Genomic DNA, 19,823 nt, shown 5'->3' on the forward strand with positions numbered 1-19,823 from the left:
TATATATATATATATATATATATATATATATATATATATATATATATATACGTATATATATATATATACGTATATATATATATATATACGTATATATATATATATATATACGTATATATATATATATATATACGTATATATATATATATATATACGTATATATATATATATATATATATATATATATATATATATATATATATATATATATATATATATATATATATATATATATATATATATATATATATATACGTATATAAAGTCAATGTATGTATATATGCGTATGTGCAAGAAAATACTGTATATTATTGTAATGAACACGACAACATCACTAACCTAACATTCACACTAGCTGTTTTTTAAATTGTTATTACAATAACAGTATTGTCTTATCTCTCTGTTTTTCTCCAGTATACAAGCTGGGTCGTTCCCGTACTTATTAATCCTGCTAATCGCCTTAGGATTAACAGACATGGTGTCCATGTAGAGCAGATGCTCCAGTGTCAGTTCGAATTCCCCGTGGCCGGGCTCTGTGAAAAACGTCAGCTGGTAGATGGCCCGCTCGTTCTTGACAGAGTTGTCGGACATGATGGGTTCCAGCCCGCGGTCTCCTGTCGTCTGGTTAAAGCGGAGGACGTCATCGCTGACCAGCAGTTTGGTGACCGTCGTGACGTCACCAACACTTAGCTTGGCACACTCAGATCTGTAGGGCTCAGTGAAATTGTTGATGGCGTCTACAGCCGCCGCTAGGGCGCGCTTTGCATCCGGGTCAGTGTGGTTCACGACCTTCCAAGCCAGACATGCGCACCAATGAGGCGCGACGTCTGCATGATGACACGTCCTTGACTTTGGAATTTCTTTAAATAAACTGATACCTCTATTCATAACGTCCCCCAAACCAGCGCCATCAAATCTGAGAATGTCTTTGAAAGTTTCATGCAAGTCAAAAGGCGTAGTCAGTCTGTTGACGTTTGTCTTCACGTTTTTGACCAGACTCGGATATTTCTTTTCAAACCAGGGCGGAAACCTGAGACTGACGTAAGGCAGACGTTCCTCCAACTTCCCTGAGAGCGTTCTCCTGACTGCAGCGAACCTGGCACCGTGGTCTGCCATGACCAGCAGAAGTGTGTTGTTCAGGTACCCTCCAGTCTCCATCCTCTCCAGAAAATTTCTTAGATCTTCGTCAGCCTGGAAAGAGCAAGAATAAAATTTGAATTTAATATCTGACATACTTTTGGTGATACAGAATATAACAGCATATATGCTCATCTTTTAAACCATATACATAGCAACGTTTTAATCAAATCGTTGCTTTAAAAGGTGTAGGTCGACCTCGGCACACTTTTAACTGCGAAATAGAGAATAATTCAATTTTTAATTGGATACAAATATACTTATCAGATGTATGAAAGTCTCAGATTATGTGTATCTAGTTTGTGTGTGTTCTGTATGAAAAACATGTCATTTACGAACTTTATACAAATCTGGTTTTAATATCAGTATATATATGAAACTTCTTTTGAGTTTATTTACGATTTAGCATATGTGTAAATGTATGTTTTAGAGTGTGTACGATACGCACGCAGAATTGACTGAACAAGCTCTTTTATATATTAGATTATAAACTGTACATATCAAATTTAAAGAAAATAGAACATGCAGTTCAAACTAATAGTTATTTTTTTTTTACGCCTGATTACAGTTTGGTGTTAATTAAATTATTTCTAGACATTAAATGCCGCACGGTTACAACTTGGAGTTTTCGTCTTCAAACGCGTACAGTTATATTAGTGTCTAGTAGTGTCGTAAACTGACTAATGTTATGTAGCAGTTTATACTGTATCATGAGTGTATACAGTTATATAAGAGGGGTTAGTTTGGCAAGTCAACATGTCATCTCTGTGTTGAAGAGTTTTAAATTTCTGTCACACAAGATTAGTAAACAAATGTGGTTTCCATCTAGATGCAGCAAACACGCCATGTACGCTTGACCCGTGTAGAGTTTCGACCGTCGAATCACATTTTACAATTACAAAAAAAAATTACATTTTATGAGCGACATTACCAAAGCGCAATTTAAGTGAAGGCACACCATCTTAATATCTCGATGTTTAACTCGATGATTTTAAATAATACACAATCGATTTTACAGGATCCATAGAGAAAATTCTGGGACAGTTCCGGTCCAATGACCGTACACCACCAGTTCCCTGGACCATGGCCATTGTATTCTAAAATGTTTTTAAGCAGATTTCCTTGCTTCATTACCGACATTGATGTGGAAATATCGTGGATCGATCAAAAAAATCGAACAGACATAATTCCATTTCGTTGTAGTCAACAATTGGCAAAGTCACGAAACCCATGTAACACGTGATCTAGAAATACTGGGGTCACTGGACTAGTCAACAAAACCCTGGGGTCACTGAACTAGTCAACAAAACCCTGGGGTCACTGAACTAGTCAACAAAACCCTGGGGTTACTGGTCAACAAAACTCTGGGGTCACTGAACTAGTCAACAAAACCCTGGGGTCACTGAACTGGCCAACAAAACCCTCGAGTCACTGAACTAGTCAACAACACCCTGGGGTTACTGAACTAGTCAACATAACCCTGGGGTTACTGAACTAGTCAACAAAACCCTGGGGTCACTGAACTAGTCAACAAAACCCTGGGGTCACTGAACTAGTCAACAAAACCCTGGGGTCACTGGACTAGTCAACAAAACCCTGGGGTTAATGGTCAACAAAACTCTGGGGTCACTGAACTGGCCAACAAAACCCTGGGGTCACTGAACTAGTCAACAACACCCTAGGGTCATTGAACTAGTCAACAAAACCCTGGGGTCACTGAACTAGTCAACATAACCCTGGGGTCACTGAACTAGTCAACAAAACCCTGGGGTCACTGAACTAGTCAACAAAACCCTGGGGTCACTGAACTAGTCAACAAAACCCTGGGGTCACTGAACTAGTCAACAAAACCCTGGGGTCACTGAACTAGTCAACAAAACCCTGGGGTCACTGAACTAGTCAACAAAACCCTGGGGTCTTTGGACTATTCAACGATACCCTGGGGTCACTGAACTAGTCAACAAAACCATGGGATCACTGAACTAGTCAACAAAACCATGGGATCACTGAACTAGTCAACAAAACCCAGGGGTCTTTGGACTATTCAACGATACCCTGGGGTCACTGAACTAGTCAACAAAACCCTGGGGTCACTGGACTAGTCAACAAAACCCTGGGGTCACTGAACTAGTCAACAAAACCCTGGGGTTGCTGAACTAGTCAACATAACCCTCGGGTTGCTGAACTAGTCAACAAAACCCTGGGGTCACTGAACTAGTCAACACAACCCTAGGGTCACTGAACTAGTCAACAAAACCCTGGGGTCACTGAACTAGTCAACAAAACCCTGGGGTCACTGAACTAGTCAACAAAACCCTGGGGTCACTGAACTAGTCAACAAAACCCTGGGGTCACTGGTCAACAAAACCCTGGGGTCACTGGACTAGTCAACAAAACCCTGGGGTCACTGAACTAGTCAACAAAACCCTGGGGTCACTGAACTAGTCAACAAAACCCTGGGGTCACTGGACTAGTCAACAAAACCCTGGGGTCACTGGACTAGTCAACATAACCCTGGGGTCACTGGTCAACAAAACCCTGGGGTCACTGAACTGGTCAACACAACCCTCTGTGACTCGTGATCTAGAAACCCTGCGAACACTAACGTCAAACAAAAATGTATTTAGGACATGTTTACAACCTACTTTATAAAAAAAATTGTTTGTTCATTTTTTCTGGCAGTAAAAATGTATTTATTCCCACACATGTTGAATGTACTTTATCCTATTTACGTTTCTGTGTAACGATATGGAGTAGGGTGTGGGGGTGGGTGAGGGGGGATCTAGAAAGAGAATAATTATAAAAGCTACAAACAAAATTCAATGACCAAACTTTCTTGCTCTGTATACTTGATGTGCCTTTGAAAGAGAAATGGTATTGCAGCCAAACAAGCGGTGTGATTCGTTGCCCAGCGGAATGTCTGCACACTTAGGAAAGTGCGTTTTGTACTTCAAAAGTAGATTCTTTACATACTGACAGTATATTTATATGTAATCATTGACATTTTACCGAGGTATAGCGTATGTGTATGTGGTTACATAAACTGCAATGGAAAAAAATGAGAGACAGGTATTTAGCAAAGATACACAAAGCTATGCTTCCAATTATCTGCTAATATCATTCAAACGAACTTATTCAAGGCAGATTTTGCTAAACAAAATGTAGATGATTCTCTGCTTTACATTCTTATAATATCGTTCAAACAGTTTTAAGTATAACACCAAGCGTAGATAGAGCTAATTAACACATTCACATTTTACACAATATACACATACTTCATTTGCAATTGGCACACAGCGTTGTGTAATTTGTGTGTAGTGTTGAAATATAATTAATTTCTTGATGAAGTAATTATGGCTAGTGTTGAAAGACACGTCTTCTTTAGTAAATTTCGTTAGGGTTACGTCTAATTCATAAGATTAATCAGTTAGGGCCATGGTAGGATTCAAAAATTAATTTTACAAAGACTTATTTAGCGTCTCTAAGAACGATTATGGGTTGAGATGTTAAGTTTAAAATGCAAATCATATAAGAAACGAAATTCGAAAACGTGTTTTATATCGAAAATCATGAAATATTCTGAAAATCGTTAAATAAAATCTGAAAACAAACCCAATTGGATATTGTGATCTGAGCTAAAGATAATATTTGGTATTTGGTGGGGAAAAATATTTTTTTAATTTTTTTTTCAAAACGATCTTACTATTTAAAAAATCACTTAATATATACATCGCGAGTATTGTATATGAACGAGAAGCTTAATGATGGTATCGGATCTTACCATAGTAATGAGATTGTTGTCGTCATGACTGAGAGGTGAGTAGAAATGGACGAGAAATTTGGGCTCGTGTTTGTACATGTAGAAAATATCACGTAACCAGTTGAACCAGACCATGTGTTGCAGCTCTGAGCCGTGGCAGAAACGGTAGTAGTTTCGATACGTTGGTGAGGCGGCCAGATAGAATGGTCGCATGTAGTAGTCAGTCGGCTGGTGTTCGAATCCCAGCAAGCGCAGATTGAATGGGGAGATGTTAATATTGGCGTCTGCCCAAGATGTGACGTAACCGTTTTTCTGGAACTTTTTCCAAATAAAAGGAAAATTGTCGACAGGTTTGGACCCCTGCATACGTCGTCTGGCTTCGGGTAGTTCCGTTTCATGTTTTCCTGTGAGAATTGGTATCAGGGCAGAAGTTGTGCCGTCCCCTACAATATTGTACCCCTTGAGTTCTATAGCACCAAGTCTTTTAACCATGTAGTCTCTGGTTTTTGGCATACGTCGCATCCAAGACATTCTAGACATGGAATCAAACACCATCACAGCTACAGACATCCCAAGACCATTAGCTGGAGGTTTTGTAGTCCTCAATCTCTCTCGGATTGTTTCGTTGTAGAACACGCCAGCGTGGATGTTCTCGTACCTCGAGGCTTGTGATTTGGAGCGACATTTGATTTTAAAGAAGTTTGACGTTATCGGAACTCCACTTCTCGTTATTTTGACCGGTTCGCTGTACGACACGTTATAATCCCCGGGTCCACGGATTAACGGATAATAATCACAGGTAAACACGCCGTATTTAAGTATAGCGAATGTGTCAAACCTTAAAGTACCGTTGTCTACAAACACCCAGTTTGGCATCATGTCGCTACATGACCCGCGTCCATGTCTGTGAACGTATTTCATCATGACTGGATCCGCTACGTCCATAACCGGCTGGACACACGCTTGTAAAGGATCCACTGGATGTGGTGGATTCACGTGCTGGATTATAAACTCATCACGTGATTGTACACGACGATTCGATTGCCCGTGCCGTCGGGTCTTGGGATAAGGTACCGTTCTCACGTGAGTTTGGTTGAGGTCTGGTCCAGGCTCGCTGATCATGTCGACAGCCAGCAGATAAATCACACACAAGATCACACCCACTGATATCATTTCGGCGATGATTTCTTTTCTGTAGAATCGGAGACCGAAGATTTTTAGCAGCATGTTGAAATTCTTGGAGGACGATACAAACGCCAACAGAACAAAAAGGGCATACAGTCACATGTATGAGATCAGTAGGAGCATGTTTACAAACTTCATTGACGATTACAAAATTCAGCAGAAATAATACATTCAGCAGCCTGACTTCGTGAATTCACCTCTAGTAATTAAAGTCGTCTAATCATTACATACAAACCAGGCAAATTTTAACTTGCATTGTAAATCCATGTAGGATTATTTCAGGAAAAAAAACCTTTCTTCAACAAGTTTATAATTCGCGAATATATTTTAAAAAAAACACAAAGTCATTGAAGCATAAAACATTATACCGTAGTGTGTTGTAACAAAATGTTTTCACTAAACCACATGTATTGTTACATACACTGAAACACACGTTAGTTAGACCGAAATATGTTGACGCGATATGTTGATACAGGCACTGAAATAAATTCTAGTTCAACCGAAATAAGTTAGCAATGGTAACTAACACAGACACTGAAATATAGTTCAACCAAAATGTGTTGGTCTATATGTTGATATAGGCACTAAAATAAATTCTAGTTCAACTAAAATGTGTTACATCTAAAGTTTGACACGGTCACTGAAATAAATTCTAGTTCAACCGAAATAATTTAGCAATGAAAACTGACACAGACACTGAAATAAAGTTCAACCAAAATGTGTTGGTCTACATGTTGACACAGACAACACAGTATAGCTGTTGAAACGACTGACATTGACACAAGCTATGGAGGGCGCTCTAGTCTCCCCTCACCAGGTAAACATACATGTTCAAGGGCGCTTATCTTTTTACTTGTATGGTTAGGTCACCGTTGAGCCCCTGATAGAATGCAAAGTGTCTGCAAACCAGATCAGATATTTATGTCTACTCCCCTCCCCCCCTCCCGTCAGCGTAGCTACAGTGTTTTCTGTAGTGCTGTGTGGATATTGTCAGAGTTTCCGCTGTAGCATTTGGTCTTTAAACATTTGGTATATTGGACCAAAGTATAATGTATGCGGCAGTCAACGCTCTCGATTCTACCTCTCAATTTAGATGGTGTGTAACACGGTTATTTAATGGGCGATTACTGAAACAAAAGATGGATCTGGTGATGACACGGGTTACAGTATGTATTGATGAAGAGATGACAGTGTGTAAGGGTGATGTAACTGACAGTGTGTATTGATTTCGTTGGTGACAGTATGTATTGATGACAAAGGTGACAGTGTGTATTGATGACGTAGGAAACAGTGTGTATTGACGCCGTAGGTGACAACTTACAATGATGACGTAGGTTAAATTATGTTTTTATTGCGTAGAAGATGGTGGGTAAATAATGAGGTAGACGACAGTGTTGCGCCAATGTCTCACTATAACAAATCTCATACATTATTGAAGCTACGAGGCAATTTTGTAATGTTGCACCGTCTGAATACTTTGTAAACCTCTTACACTTGTTACACAAACATTACAGTTCCAGATTACGTACGCCTCGGTTTATGAACAAATCACATTTGGTAAACAAAAACCTAAAGAAGCTGACTTTATCAGTGAAAGATAAATTATTGGTAAGTAAGTAAAGTTCCCCTTTAAACCGGCCTATGGGGCAAGTGAAGTAGAGTTCACTTGTTTCTGTGACCTCGGCATATGAAGAGATAGTGTGGTCAGCACTATGCCCAGCCGCCTTTACTTTCCCTAACATGAGTTAAATACCCATCAGAATTGGGTGGACTCAGGGACGGTCTACTGATTTGAACCGCTAGACCACTCCGTCCCCGATAAATTATTAACTCAAACATAATTATAAGACGTACTTTTTTAAAAACCGTACAGTCTCTAATTGATACAACGGGAGTCCTAAACAAAAGCTGAGTTGTTGTTTTGTTATAATTAACTCTTTATTTTAAATTGCCGTATGTTTGATAATTTATGTGAGAATTACTGGTATGTATGTGACGTGACACTATTGTTATGTGATAGTTTATTTGCCTACATGTAAAGTAGATATCGATGAAGCTTTTCAACGCAGTGCTAAATGCAAATGTATTGTCACAACAGCAATATGCAGCTTACGAAAATGAAAAAAAAAAATAGAGGAAAAAATAACAAAAAACGAATAGCTTAAGGGCTAAGGCATTTTTTACTTTCTCGTATATACGAAGTATAGAGAAAGTCTTGTAATCGTGCAAAAAAAAAAAATCGAGATTTTTGCAAATCTCGACGTTTTACATCTCACTGATACGGAAAAACATAATTTTGCAATCTTGTCCGTATGTCTGTGTGTCCGTGTGTGTGTCTGTGTGTGTGTGTGTCCGTGTGTAAACACGATAACTTGAGTACCGTTACAGCTAGGTTGATGAAATTTCATATACAAGTATTATATCAAAATCGTAGATCCGTATCAACTTTTGAGCGATTTCGGATAACCGGAAGTGGTACTTTTTCTACTTTGAATTTTTCAAAAGCCTATAACTTGAGTACTATTTCAGATAGATAAATGAAATTTCACATGTAAGTAAAAGATCTAATTCTCTACCTTCTGTTAAATTTTGAGTAATTTCCGTTGACCGGAAGTAGTACTTTACGCTACTTCCGATTTCTCAAAAAACTAATGTAAATTTATAAAGTACTAATACTATTGCGCACTATTATACACACCTTTATTAGGCGTTCGCTTGGTGCGCAATTGTTTTTTACTGAGATTCTATTCTATTTTTAAAAGTTTCAGTCTTTAAAATGGATTAAAAATCATAACTATATCCCCAGTTACCATCCCCTGTTGTTTTATATAAGAATATTCGAGAAAGTTTAGGGGAGATCACTACCGGTTTATTTTACACGAGAAGTAATCGAATATGGATTTATTGTTGGAGAAATAGGACACGCATGGAAACCAACACACTGGTGTGTAAAGATGAATTAGTTATAGGGGGTGGGTGGTGGGTAATGCATGTAAAGGGATGAAGTGGGGGGAAGGAGAGGTTGATAAGCGTCTAGGGGGAGGTGTCTGCTGGTGGAGAATGGGTGGGGGGGGGGGGGCGGATGTTGGACAAGGAGGTACATGTGGTGTTTAAAAGTTGATGGAGAGTAATGTAAGTAAGTAGATGTGGTTGGTGAAGTGGACGATGTTGTGGAGGGGGGGGGGAATTGGTGGAAGGTGAAGTGGAGGGGTGAGGTGGACGATCTTGGGCGGCATAGAGGTGGTATAGGTAGCAGAGAGGGAGAAAAATGGAGAACGTCGGAGGGCAGTGCAGGTGGTAGGTAGGTGTGGGGTAGGTGGTAGGTGTGGGGTGGGGTAGGTGGTAGGAGGTGTGAGGTCAGTGGTAGGAGATGTGGGGTAGGTGGTAGAAGATGTAGAGTAGGGAGTGAAACAAACGACGATTAAGATAAAGTGTGAGACGCAGGGAGGGAGGGATGAAATATGATAATTGTCACGTGATATGGATCTGTTACAAGCGCTGGTTCCGCTTGACTGATCATGCGTGACGTTACATTTACGCCACAAGCCCGATGACCCACTTCTTCCCAGGTCACGTGGTAACAAAACAGTTGATGATTTATTGAAGACTTTTGGCATGGGTCGTAGGACTGGTGGACAATGAAAGGCTGGCACCATAAAACACGGACCAGGCAAACCACGTGATGAATGTGGACATCGGACTCAGAGGACAAAATATAACATTGGAGGCTCATACAAATACAGGTCATTAAGGTCAGCACTGGCTGGTACTTTAAACAAAATATAACATTAGAGACTCATACAAATACAGGTCATTAAGGTCAGCACTGGCTGGTACTTTAAACAAAATATAACATTAGAGACTCATACAAATACAGGTCATTAAGGTCAGCACTGGCTGGTACTTTAAACAAAATATAACATTAGAGGCTCATACAAATACAGGTCATTAAGGTCAGCACTGGCTGGTACTTTAAACAAAATATAACATTGGAGGCTCATACAAATACAGGTCATTAAGGTCAGCACTGGCTGGTACTTTAAACAAAATATAACATTAGAGACTCATACAAATACAGGTAATTAAGGTCAGCACTGGCTGGTACTTTAAACAAAATATAACATTAGAGGCTCATACAAATACAGGTCATTAAGGTCAGCACTGGCTGATACATTAAACAAAATATAACATTAGAGGCTCATACAAATACAGGTCATTAAGGTCAGCACTGGCTGATACATTAAACAAAATATAACATTAGAGGCTCATACAAATACAGGTCATTAAGGTCAGCACTGGCTGGTACTTTAAACAAAATATAACATTAGAGACTCATACAAATACAGGTCATTAAGGTCAGCACTGGCTGGTACTTTAAACAAAATATAACATTAGAGACTCATACAAATACAGGTCATTAAGGTCAGCACTGGCTGGTACTTTAAACAAAATATAACATTAGAGACTCATACAAATACAGGTCATTAAGGTCAGCACTGGCTGGTACTTTAAACAAAATATAACATTAGAGACTCATACAAATACAGGTCATTAAGGTCAGCACTGGCTGATACATTAAACAAAATATAACATTAGAGGCTCATACAAATACAGGTCATTAAGGTCAGCACTGGCTGATACATTAAACAAAATATAACATTAGAGACTCATACAAATACAGGTCATTAAGGTCAGCACTGGCTGATACATTAAACAAAATATAACATTAGAGGCTCATACAAATACAGGTCATTAAGGTCAGCACTGGCTGATACATTAAACAAAATATAACATTAGAGGCTCATACAAATACAGGTCATTAAGGTCAGCACTGGCTGATACTTTAAACAAAATATAACATTAGAGGCTCATACAAATACAGGCCACTAAGGTCAGCACTGGCTGATACTTTAAACAAAATATAACATTAGAGGCTCATACAAATACAGGTCATTAAGGTCAGCACTGGCTGATACATTAAACAAAATATAACATTAGAGGCTCATACAAATACAGGTAATTAAGGTCAGCACTGGCTGGTACTTTAAACAAAATATAACATTAGAGACTCATACAAATACAGGTCATTAAGGTCAGCACTAGCTGATACTTTAAAGTAGAGAATGTCTGGAGATGTGTGATTACATTATCATGTCATTATGATGTCATTATGATGTCATTATGATGTCATTATGATGTCATTGTGATGTCATTGTGATGTCATTATGATGTCATTGTGATATTTTTCATGATTATGTGACGACATTTGCTAATATTGTTGATGATTATTTGACAACATTATGATGCATGTAGAACAAGACTATGTTCAGCCTGATATAGAGCCCCAAACCTACTACATGTAGGGCTAAAGACTACGTAGCTTACAACTTGAAGTAAACCCGAGAAACTTGAAGTGGAGAAGACCAAGCCTACGTACCGCATAAAGATATAACAGTGTCTGCTAAATTTGGAGTAAGGGGTAAGGTAGGTAACTGCAGAAATGTTCCCGAAAACTTCGTCAAGGGGCTAATCTATGACACTGAATATAAAAATCAAAGGGTTGTGCTATAAAATAAACATCATACTCTAACTTAAAATCATGTCTTGATTTCGGTGTAATTCTACCAAGTTTTTTTTTTAGCTCATTACATTTAAAAGTTTTCACTCTAAAAAAGGTTTGTTAAATTAATATCAATTGTATCACTCAAAAAATTATTCACTCATATATTTAAAATTGATTTTTTTTTAAACCCTAAAGTAATTCCATTCAGTAAGGGGAAAAATGTTTATCAAGCACTACTGTATATAGTCAAGATGTGCAACTCCATTTAAAGAGAGACAACTCCTGCATTACCAGAGAAAACTCGCTGCTTTTTTTATTTATAGATTGTTTTTTTTTTTTTAAGTCAGTTTGCGATGGGGAGGTGGTAGGGAGGGAGAGGTGATTGCTTACAAATGACATCACGAAACAAAACAGAATAAACCGGGAGTGATCTCCCCTAAACTTTCTCGAATATTCTTATATAAAATAACAGGGGATGGGAACTCGGGCTATAGACATGATTTTTAATCCATTTTAAATACTTAAAGTTTTAAAAATAGAATAAAATCTCGTAGACAAATTAATTGCACACCAAGTGAACGCGAAATAAAAAAGCGCATAATAGTGCGCAATATTATTATTACTTTTAAAATTTACATTAGGTTTTTGAGAAATCGGAAGTAGCGTAAAGTACTACTTCCAGTCAACGGAAATGACTCAAAATTTAATAGAAGGTAGAGAATTAGATCTTTTACTTACGTATGAAATTTCATTTATCTATCTGAAATAGTACTCAAGTTATAGGCTTTTGAAAAATTCAAAGTAGGAAAAGTACCACTTCCGGTTATCGGAAATCGCTCAAAAGTTGATACGGATCTACGTTTTTGATTAAATACTTATATATGAAATTTCATCAACCTAGCTGTAACGGTACTCAAGTTATCGTGTTTACACACGGACACACACACACACACACACACACACAGACATACGGACAAGATTGCAAAATTATGTTTTTCCGTATCAGTGAGATGCAAAACGTCGAGATTTGCAAAAATCTCGATTTTTTTTTTTGCACGATTACAAGACTTTCTCTATACTTCGTATATACGAGAAAGTAAAAATGATTTCTGACTCAGGTGACACACTATAAAGTGGAGTGAAAGAGTAGCAGGATTGAAACGTATCGATTTAGTTTCATGAGAGTAGATATTTTATTCCGTGGTTTGGGGGCGGGGGGAGTGGTTTCGTACCTTTTTTTTTTACTACGCGTGGGAATAGCTAGTGAAAAAGCGTTATAAATAAACATGCGATTGAACACACAACTCCTAGCAAACACACATATACACCAACACAATCAGACGACCTGTGAGGGAACATAACACACACACACACACAACAGACGAACTGTCAGGTGATACAGCACACACACACACACACACACAATCAGATAACCTGTGAGGGAACACACATACACACACAAACACACACAACCAGACGAACTGTGGTACCTATCCCTGTAATATCTACTAAACATTGCTTCCTCCAAAAGCTTTTTTTTTTTCTATTGAAAGACTGCGGTTCAAGCAACCTAAGATTGGCTACTACGACTGTTACCCCATAATACCACTCTGCTTTTATCAGTCTTTAATATTTAAGAAATTAGTTGAAAGTAACATAAGCAGAATAGGCGTATAGATCAAAAGATTCGTAATTTGTTACTACAAGTTCCTGACTAATTTTAGCTATGACGAATGTGACAAGGAAACAAGAAAAACAAAATGTAAAAATCGATCGAGGTTTTGCTGTTTCAGAAATAATTGTTTTTAACGCATAAGTAGAACTAATTAGGCTGTTTCAAGAATATTCCAATCCACTTTGATTACTTAAGGGGGCAGTATCACCCAGACTAAGGGAGGGAAACAAAAACTATCACAAAAAAAAAACTATTTGACATACACATGTCAAATTTTTACAGCAATAGTAACGTTTCTTCTGCTATAATACAGTATATAAATTGTAGGGTATATGTATGGCAATAAATTGTCAAAAAATTATTTTGTTAATATTTTATCACATTTTTAATTTTTTGTAAACATTTTTTTGAAACCATAAGTAAAGTACTTAAAATTTGGTATAAATCTTCCTTGCGTTATTGTCTACGTCCGGGACTAGGATAATAGTATTCTATTGAGAGATACATTTTTTAGGAAATTTCAAAGTTCAATTATTTTTGGTCTGACTTTGAAAAATTCTAAAATTTTCAAAATTTGTCATAATGAATATCTCCTAGACCCGGACATAGGCAACCCTGTTAAGCATCTCCAAGAGTATTTTCAGAAGGAAGGGCCTAAATGTTGGAAAACCGCAGCCAAAAATTACTTAGTAAACAATTTTTGGTAAAATTATTTATAAACATTTTTTGCATCATACGTTAACTTTCTTTTATGTGCTGTTTTATAGCTCCTTGCTATTTACTATTATGGTAAAAGATTTATGTGTGTATGTATAATAGTTTTTTTTTTTGGCAATTTTTTTCGTCAATTTTCAAATTTCTGGGTGATACTGCCCCCTTAAGACGTGTTTGACATTGGAATGACAAGAGGATTCCTTGTGACAGGCAGCTTTACCTCAAAATTTAGATTAAAAATGTGATAAGGGTACGCTACTCTACTTTGTATGCTATAATGGTGCGGTGGGTTATCGTCCTTAGATCAGCGTTTGTTCAGAGATTACGGGTGTGGGGGGAGGGGATTAAACAATTTAGCCAAGCCGGTGCCCCTGTCTCCTGGTTGGCAAACTTCAAGGGCACGTGTTTCTATTTAAAGTTCAATTTGTCCTTGTTGTGGACTGTTGGCTGTGACCGTTCACATGTGAATAACCCAAGGGACGTCACTTTATTTAACTTATGGTTAAAATGACGCGGTCGTTAACTCGATACACATCTTTGTACATTATTTCCACCCCGATGACGACTCTACGCAACTGTTTTGTAGTCTTTCCATCAAGGTTAGTAATATCATGTAGATGTGACGTATTCAACGCTTTGGTTTGGTGATGTGGCGGTTATACCAACTATGTAAGCCTTAACAATTTGTAAACCATATGAAGATTATATGCCTGTCTGTTGCCCAGCAAAGAACTGCGTTTGTTATTACTTCAAATATCAGATATTAGAGTGAGGCTGATAATGTTATCTAGGATGTTAAATTAGTTGTGCTCACCATATTTTAATGTTGAACCACAGATTTCTACATACATCTATTTGTATTACATTATGGTAGGTGTTACACTATAAGGTGCTACATGCAGTCAGTGTTGGGAAAAACATCCCCCACCATCTTCAACGCCTTCATCACCAAGCTGACACCCTTATTTACAAACTCTTACTCTCTAACCCACACCCTCCTCATCCACACACAACTTCCCCATTCACCCCTCACACACGCTATCTATCCCAAATTATCCTGCCCCAAGACTTTCCTCCACTTCTTCCCCGCAACCACATCCCCTCCCCGTCCACCACAACACATCCCCCCCCCACCATAACACCTCCTCCTTTACCATAACCAATCCCACACCCTCCTCCTTTACCATAACCAATCCCACACCCTCCTCCTTTACCATAACCAATCCCACACCCTCCTCCTTTACCATAACCAATCCCACACCCTCCTCCTTTACCATAACCAATCCCACACCCTCCTCCTTTACCATAACCAATCCCACACCCTCCTCCTTTACCATAACCAATCCCACACCCTCCTCCTTTACCATAACCAATCCCACACCCTCCTCCTTTACCATAACCAATCCCACACCCTCCTCCTTTACCATAACCAATCCCACACCCTCCTCCTTTACCATAACCAATCCCACACCCTCCTCCTTTACCATAACCAATCCCACACCCTCCTCCTTTACAATAACCAATCCCACACCCTCCTCCTTTACCATAACCAATCCCACACCCTCCTCCTTTACCATAACCAATCCCACACCCTCCTCCTTTACCATAACCAATCCCACACCCTCCTCCTTTACCATAACCAATCCCACACCCTCCTCCTTTACCATAACCAATCCCACACCCTCCTCCTTTACCATAACCAATCCCACACCCTCCTCCTTTACCATAACCAATCCCACACACTCCTCCTTTACCATAACCAATCCCACACCCTCCTCCTTTACCATAACCAATCCCACACCCTCCTCCTTTACCATAACCAATCCCACACCCTCCTCCTTTACCATAACCAATCCCACACCCTCCTCCTTTACCATAACCAATCCCACACCCTCCTACTCCATCACACGACCCCTCACCCTCCTCCATCACCTCAGAGGCGAACGACCATTCCGGCGCCGAGGGGAAATATCAACTTTGCGTCCCCCCACCCCAACTTATACAGTTATTTACATCGGCAAAATATGCCCCCCCCCCCCCCTTAGAGTTGAGGTAAAAAAAATAATGTTGAAAACAGTTAAATAAGACCGCCAAGCCAAGAAACTGTCTATTCTCTTAACTTCGACTGTGTATAATTAAGTAATGCATTTCAAGGTGATTTTTTAAATTTTCCTACCCCGTTCGGCACCCGCCCTAAGGTCAGCTGCCGTGACGGCCACCCCACCGCTCTCCCCTAGCTACGCCTTTGGACAAACTCCCCACACCCCACAAACCCTCCCCTAGCTACGCCTTTGGACAAACTCCCCACACCCCACAAACCCTCCCCTAGCTACGCCTTTGGACAAACTCCCCACACCCCACAAACCCTCCCCTAGCTACGCCTTTGGACAAAATCCCCACACCCCACAAACCCTCCCCTAGCTACGCCTTTAGACAAACTCCCCACACCCCACAAACCCTCCCCTAGCTACGCCTTTGGACAAACTCCCCCACACCCCACAAACCCTCCCATAGCTACGCCTTTGGACAAACTCCCCACACCCCACCCTCCCTCACCTAGCTACGTCTTTGGACAAACTCCCCCACACCCCACAAACCCTCACCTAGCTACGCCTTTAGACAAACTCCCCACACACCCCACCCTCCCTCACCTAGACGTAACGTAGCACGAGGTAATGAACGTTTTACCGCCACAACAATACCTCTTACTGTTACGTGTTCACGGAGCATTGAACAGGAGCTGAAATCGTGTTCTGGGGTCAAAGGAATTAGTTCTGCGAATAGATCACGTGACCCTAGGAATCAAAGCAAGCCCTTTGTCCACGAGATTGAGAGATTACAATCGTCGGCTGTTGGGTGGATCTAATACGGTCTTTGTTGTGTTTTATTCTGTCAGCTTTGATATATGGTGGGTAAGTTAGTTCAGTTAATCGTGGGGTCGGGTTCACAAAGCTCATCGTGATTTGACAGGGACTGTTTGTTGTTTCGGTAACCACGGATAGCACGCTCCACAATTTAGTACCACCCATCACACTTGAGTCACATGCCCCACACAGTGTGTGTGTATATATATATATTTATATTTATATTTATATTTATATATATATATATATATATATATATATATATATATATATATATATATATATATATATATATATGTATATATATATAAATATATATATATATATATATATATATATATATATATATATATATATATATATATATATATATATATATGGTGTGTGTAGAGGGGGGTGACACCAAGAAGTGCTGCACCGGTTGACACCCGCCCTAGCGACGCCACTGAATTAACACAAGCTATGGAGAGACCGAACTAAACAATTAACACAAGCTATGGAGAGATCGAACTAAACAACACATGCTATGGAGAGACCGAACTAAACAATTAACACAAGCTATGGAGAGACCGAACTAAACAATTAACACAAGCTATGGAGAGACCGAACTAAACAATTAACACAAGCTATGGAGAGACCGAACTAAACAATTAACACAAGCTATGGAGAGGCCGACCTAACAAATTGACACACAACCCCCTGTACATATTTGCAATCGAAATGAAATAAACATGTGGTTATTGACTACGGCGTTCAACTATAATAGCAGCGTTGTGATCCAGTGTATAGGCGCAATAAACAAACATTAAGAGGTACGATCACATGGGTTTCAACTTTCACTGTGCATGTGTATCATGAACAAACAGGCAGTGGTACGATCACATAGGTTTCAACTTTCACTGTGCATGTGTATCATGAACAAACAGGCAGAGGTACGATCATATATCCGTACCTGACCAAGTGCGTCCGTAATTTACAATCAGCATTTATTGGTACTCTACAGGCGAAATTTATAGATACTTTACAAAGCACCAATAAATATTTGAACGTAAAAAAAAATAATTTCGCAATGTAGTTTACACTTTGTCACACCAAAGTTGCAATGCAAACATTGTTTATGGTAAAATATTTTTCAAAATTGTAAAATTGAGAAAGCTAATTGTAATTTTTACAATTGTTAAAAAATAAACCCAAATCATTTATAGCTTCTGCAAACACAATGCGAAATCAGAAGTTAAAATTAGCTTCCTTAGATCTAAGAAACAAAAATCTTATTTCTTCCAATAATATACAACAAAGAACGCAGATTATCAATAGCTATCGGCTACATACTAAACTGATGTTAAATAGTTTTCAACTCACAAATAATGTGTTTTGTTTTTTACTAGTTGGTTGCTTATAACGATGTCGATTACAAGCATAAACTTACCATAGTGATAAGGTTGTTGTCGTCGTGACTCAGTGGTGTGTAGAAGTGGACCATAAACTTCGGGTCGTCTTTGTACATGTAGAAAATGTCACGAATCCAGTTGAGCCAGACCATGTGTTTGGGTTCGGATCCATGACAGTATCTGGGATATTTGATATATGTGGGATTCACGGCCAAGTAAAACGGCCTCATAAAGTAGTCAGTGGGTTGGTGTTCGAATCCGTGCATTCTGTAGTTGAAAGGTGCGATATCAACCTCAGCGTCGGCCCAGGAAGTGACGTAACCATGTTTCTGGAACTGTTTCCATATCCACGGATGTCCATCCACGGGTCTAGAATGATTCATCTTTCTCCTGGCTTCCGGTAGCTCATGCTCGTGCTTGCCTGTCAGGATCGGCAACAACGCCGCCGGCGTCCCGTCCCCCAAGATGTTGTAACCTTCCAGCTCTATCGCCTTTAGCGTGTTGACCAGATACTCTCTGGTCTTTGGCATCCGTCTCAGCCAGGACATTCTGGACATGGAATCAAACCCTAGTAGCGCCACAGACAGTCCCAGACCGTTGGCTGGAGGTTTGGTCAGCTTGAGCCTGTCTTTGATCGTCTGGTTCACAAACACCCCAGCGTGGAGGTTTTCGTGGGAGGTTACCCGTATGAAGGAATGGCACGATATTTTAAAGAAGTCTGACACAAGCGGGAAGCCATCTTTGATCTGTGGTATCGGTTTAGCGAAACTCACATTATAATCACCAGGTCCTCGGACGAGAGGGTGGTAGTCACACGCAAAATTTCCGTGAAATCTCCGGGCAAGTTTTGAAAACCTCACCGTCCCGTTGTCAACATAAACCCAGTTGGGTCGTCTAGTGCAGTCGACTTTGTTGAATTTCTTGTAGAACGTGAGCATGATCGGGTCGTCGGGGTCCTGCATGGGCTGCACGCACGCCTGGGAGGGGTCCACGTAGGCCGGGGGGTGGGGCTTTTGATTGACGAATGGACCAGCATTGTATGCCGAGTTCCAGAGGACGGCTGGCACGGAAGATATGACGTAAGCAAGAGAGAGGGCCCCAAGAATGACAACAAGCTTCTGGATCCTGGCCCTCATAAGAAGATGTCTCAGAAAACGTCGGAGCATTATGAAACTTGTAATATCCTCACTACACAATGTTGTTAAATTTATAGAATTGTAAATGTCGATAGTCAAATACGAATGTTTTCAAACTTTTCTCACACAAAAATATGAATATTCACAGTTTCTAATTTCTATCTAAGCAAACAAGTAAAAATGATTCTGTATGCAATATTTAAAACCGGCTTAACATCTGTGACGAAGGGATAATCGTACGTTATAATCTTTCTTTAATTAAATCCATCAGTAAGTTGGATTATGTAGGATTAACTTCAGTCGATAACCACTAAAAGTTTCTAAGCTGTGCGCGGTGAAATAGAGCGCGCGTGTTCTAATCCTAGAGCAACATCCAATGTTCTATCTCTTGTTTGTCA

At 39.5% G+C, this 19,823-nt stretch overlaps 1 protein-coding gene across 1 annotated transcript; it reads right to left on the bottom strand.

Moving 5' to 3' along the window:
• Positions 1–247: 247 nt before the first annotated feature.
• LOC131931794 (uncharacterized) lies at positions 248–19,455 on the bottom strand. Its single transcript, XM_059288648.1, has 2 exons — positions 18,328–19,455; positions 248–1,191 (listed from the first exon to the last, which is right to left on the bottom strand). The coding sequence occupies exons 1-2, from the start codon at positions 19,453–19,455 to the stop codon at positions 352–354; spliced, it is 1,968 nt and encodes a 655-aa protein (XP_059144631.1). The 3' UTR covers positions 248–351.
• Between the last annotated feature and the right edge of the window lie 368 nt (positions 19,456–19,823).

Source organism: Physella acuta, unplaced genomic scaffold (genome assembly GCF_028476545.2).
Source record: "Physella acuta isolate Inbredline_101_S28 unplaced genomic scaffold, ASM2847654v3 ptg002033l, whole genome shotgun sequence".
Lineage (NCBI taxonomy): Eukaryota > Metazoa > Mollusca > Gastropoda > Physidae > Physella > Physella acuta.

Bases quoted from the DNA above. Each gene is read 5' to 3' on its own strand.
- LOC131931794 (XM_059288648.1), bottom strand. From the start codon at position 19,455: ATGCTCCGACGTTTTCTGAGACATCTTCTTATGAGGGCCAGGATCCAG. The intron at 1,192-18,327 runs GTAAGTTTATGC...TGCTCTTTCCAG, and splicing joins ACAACAACCTTATCACTATG to GCTGACGAAGATCTAAGAAA.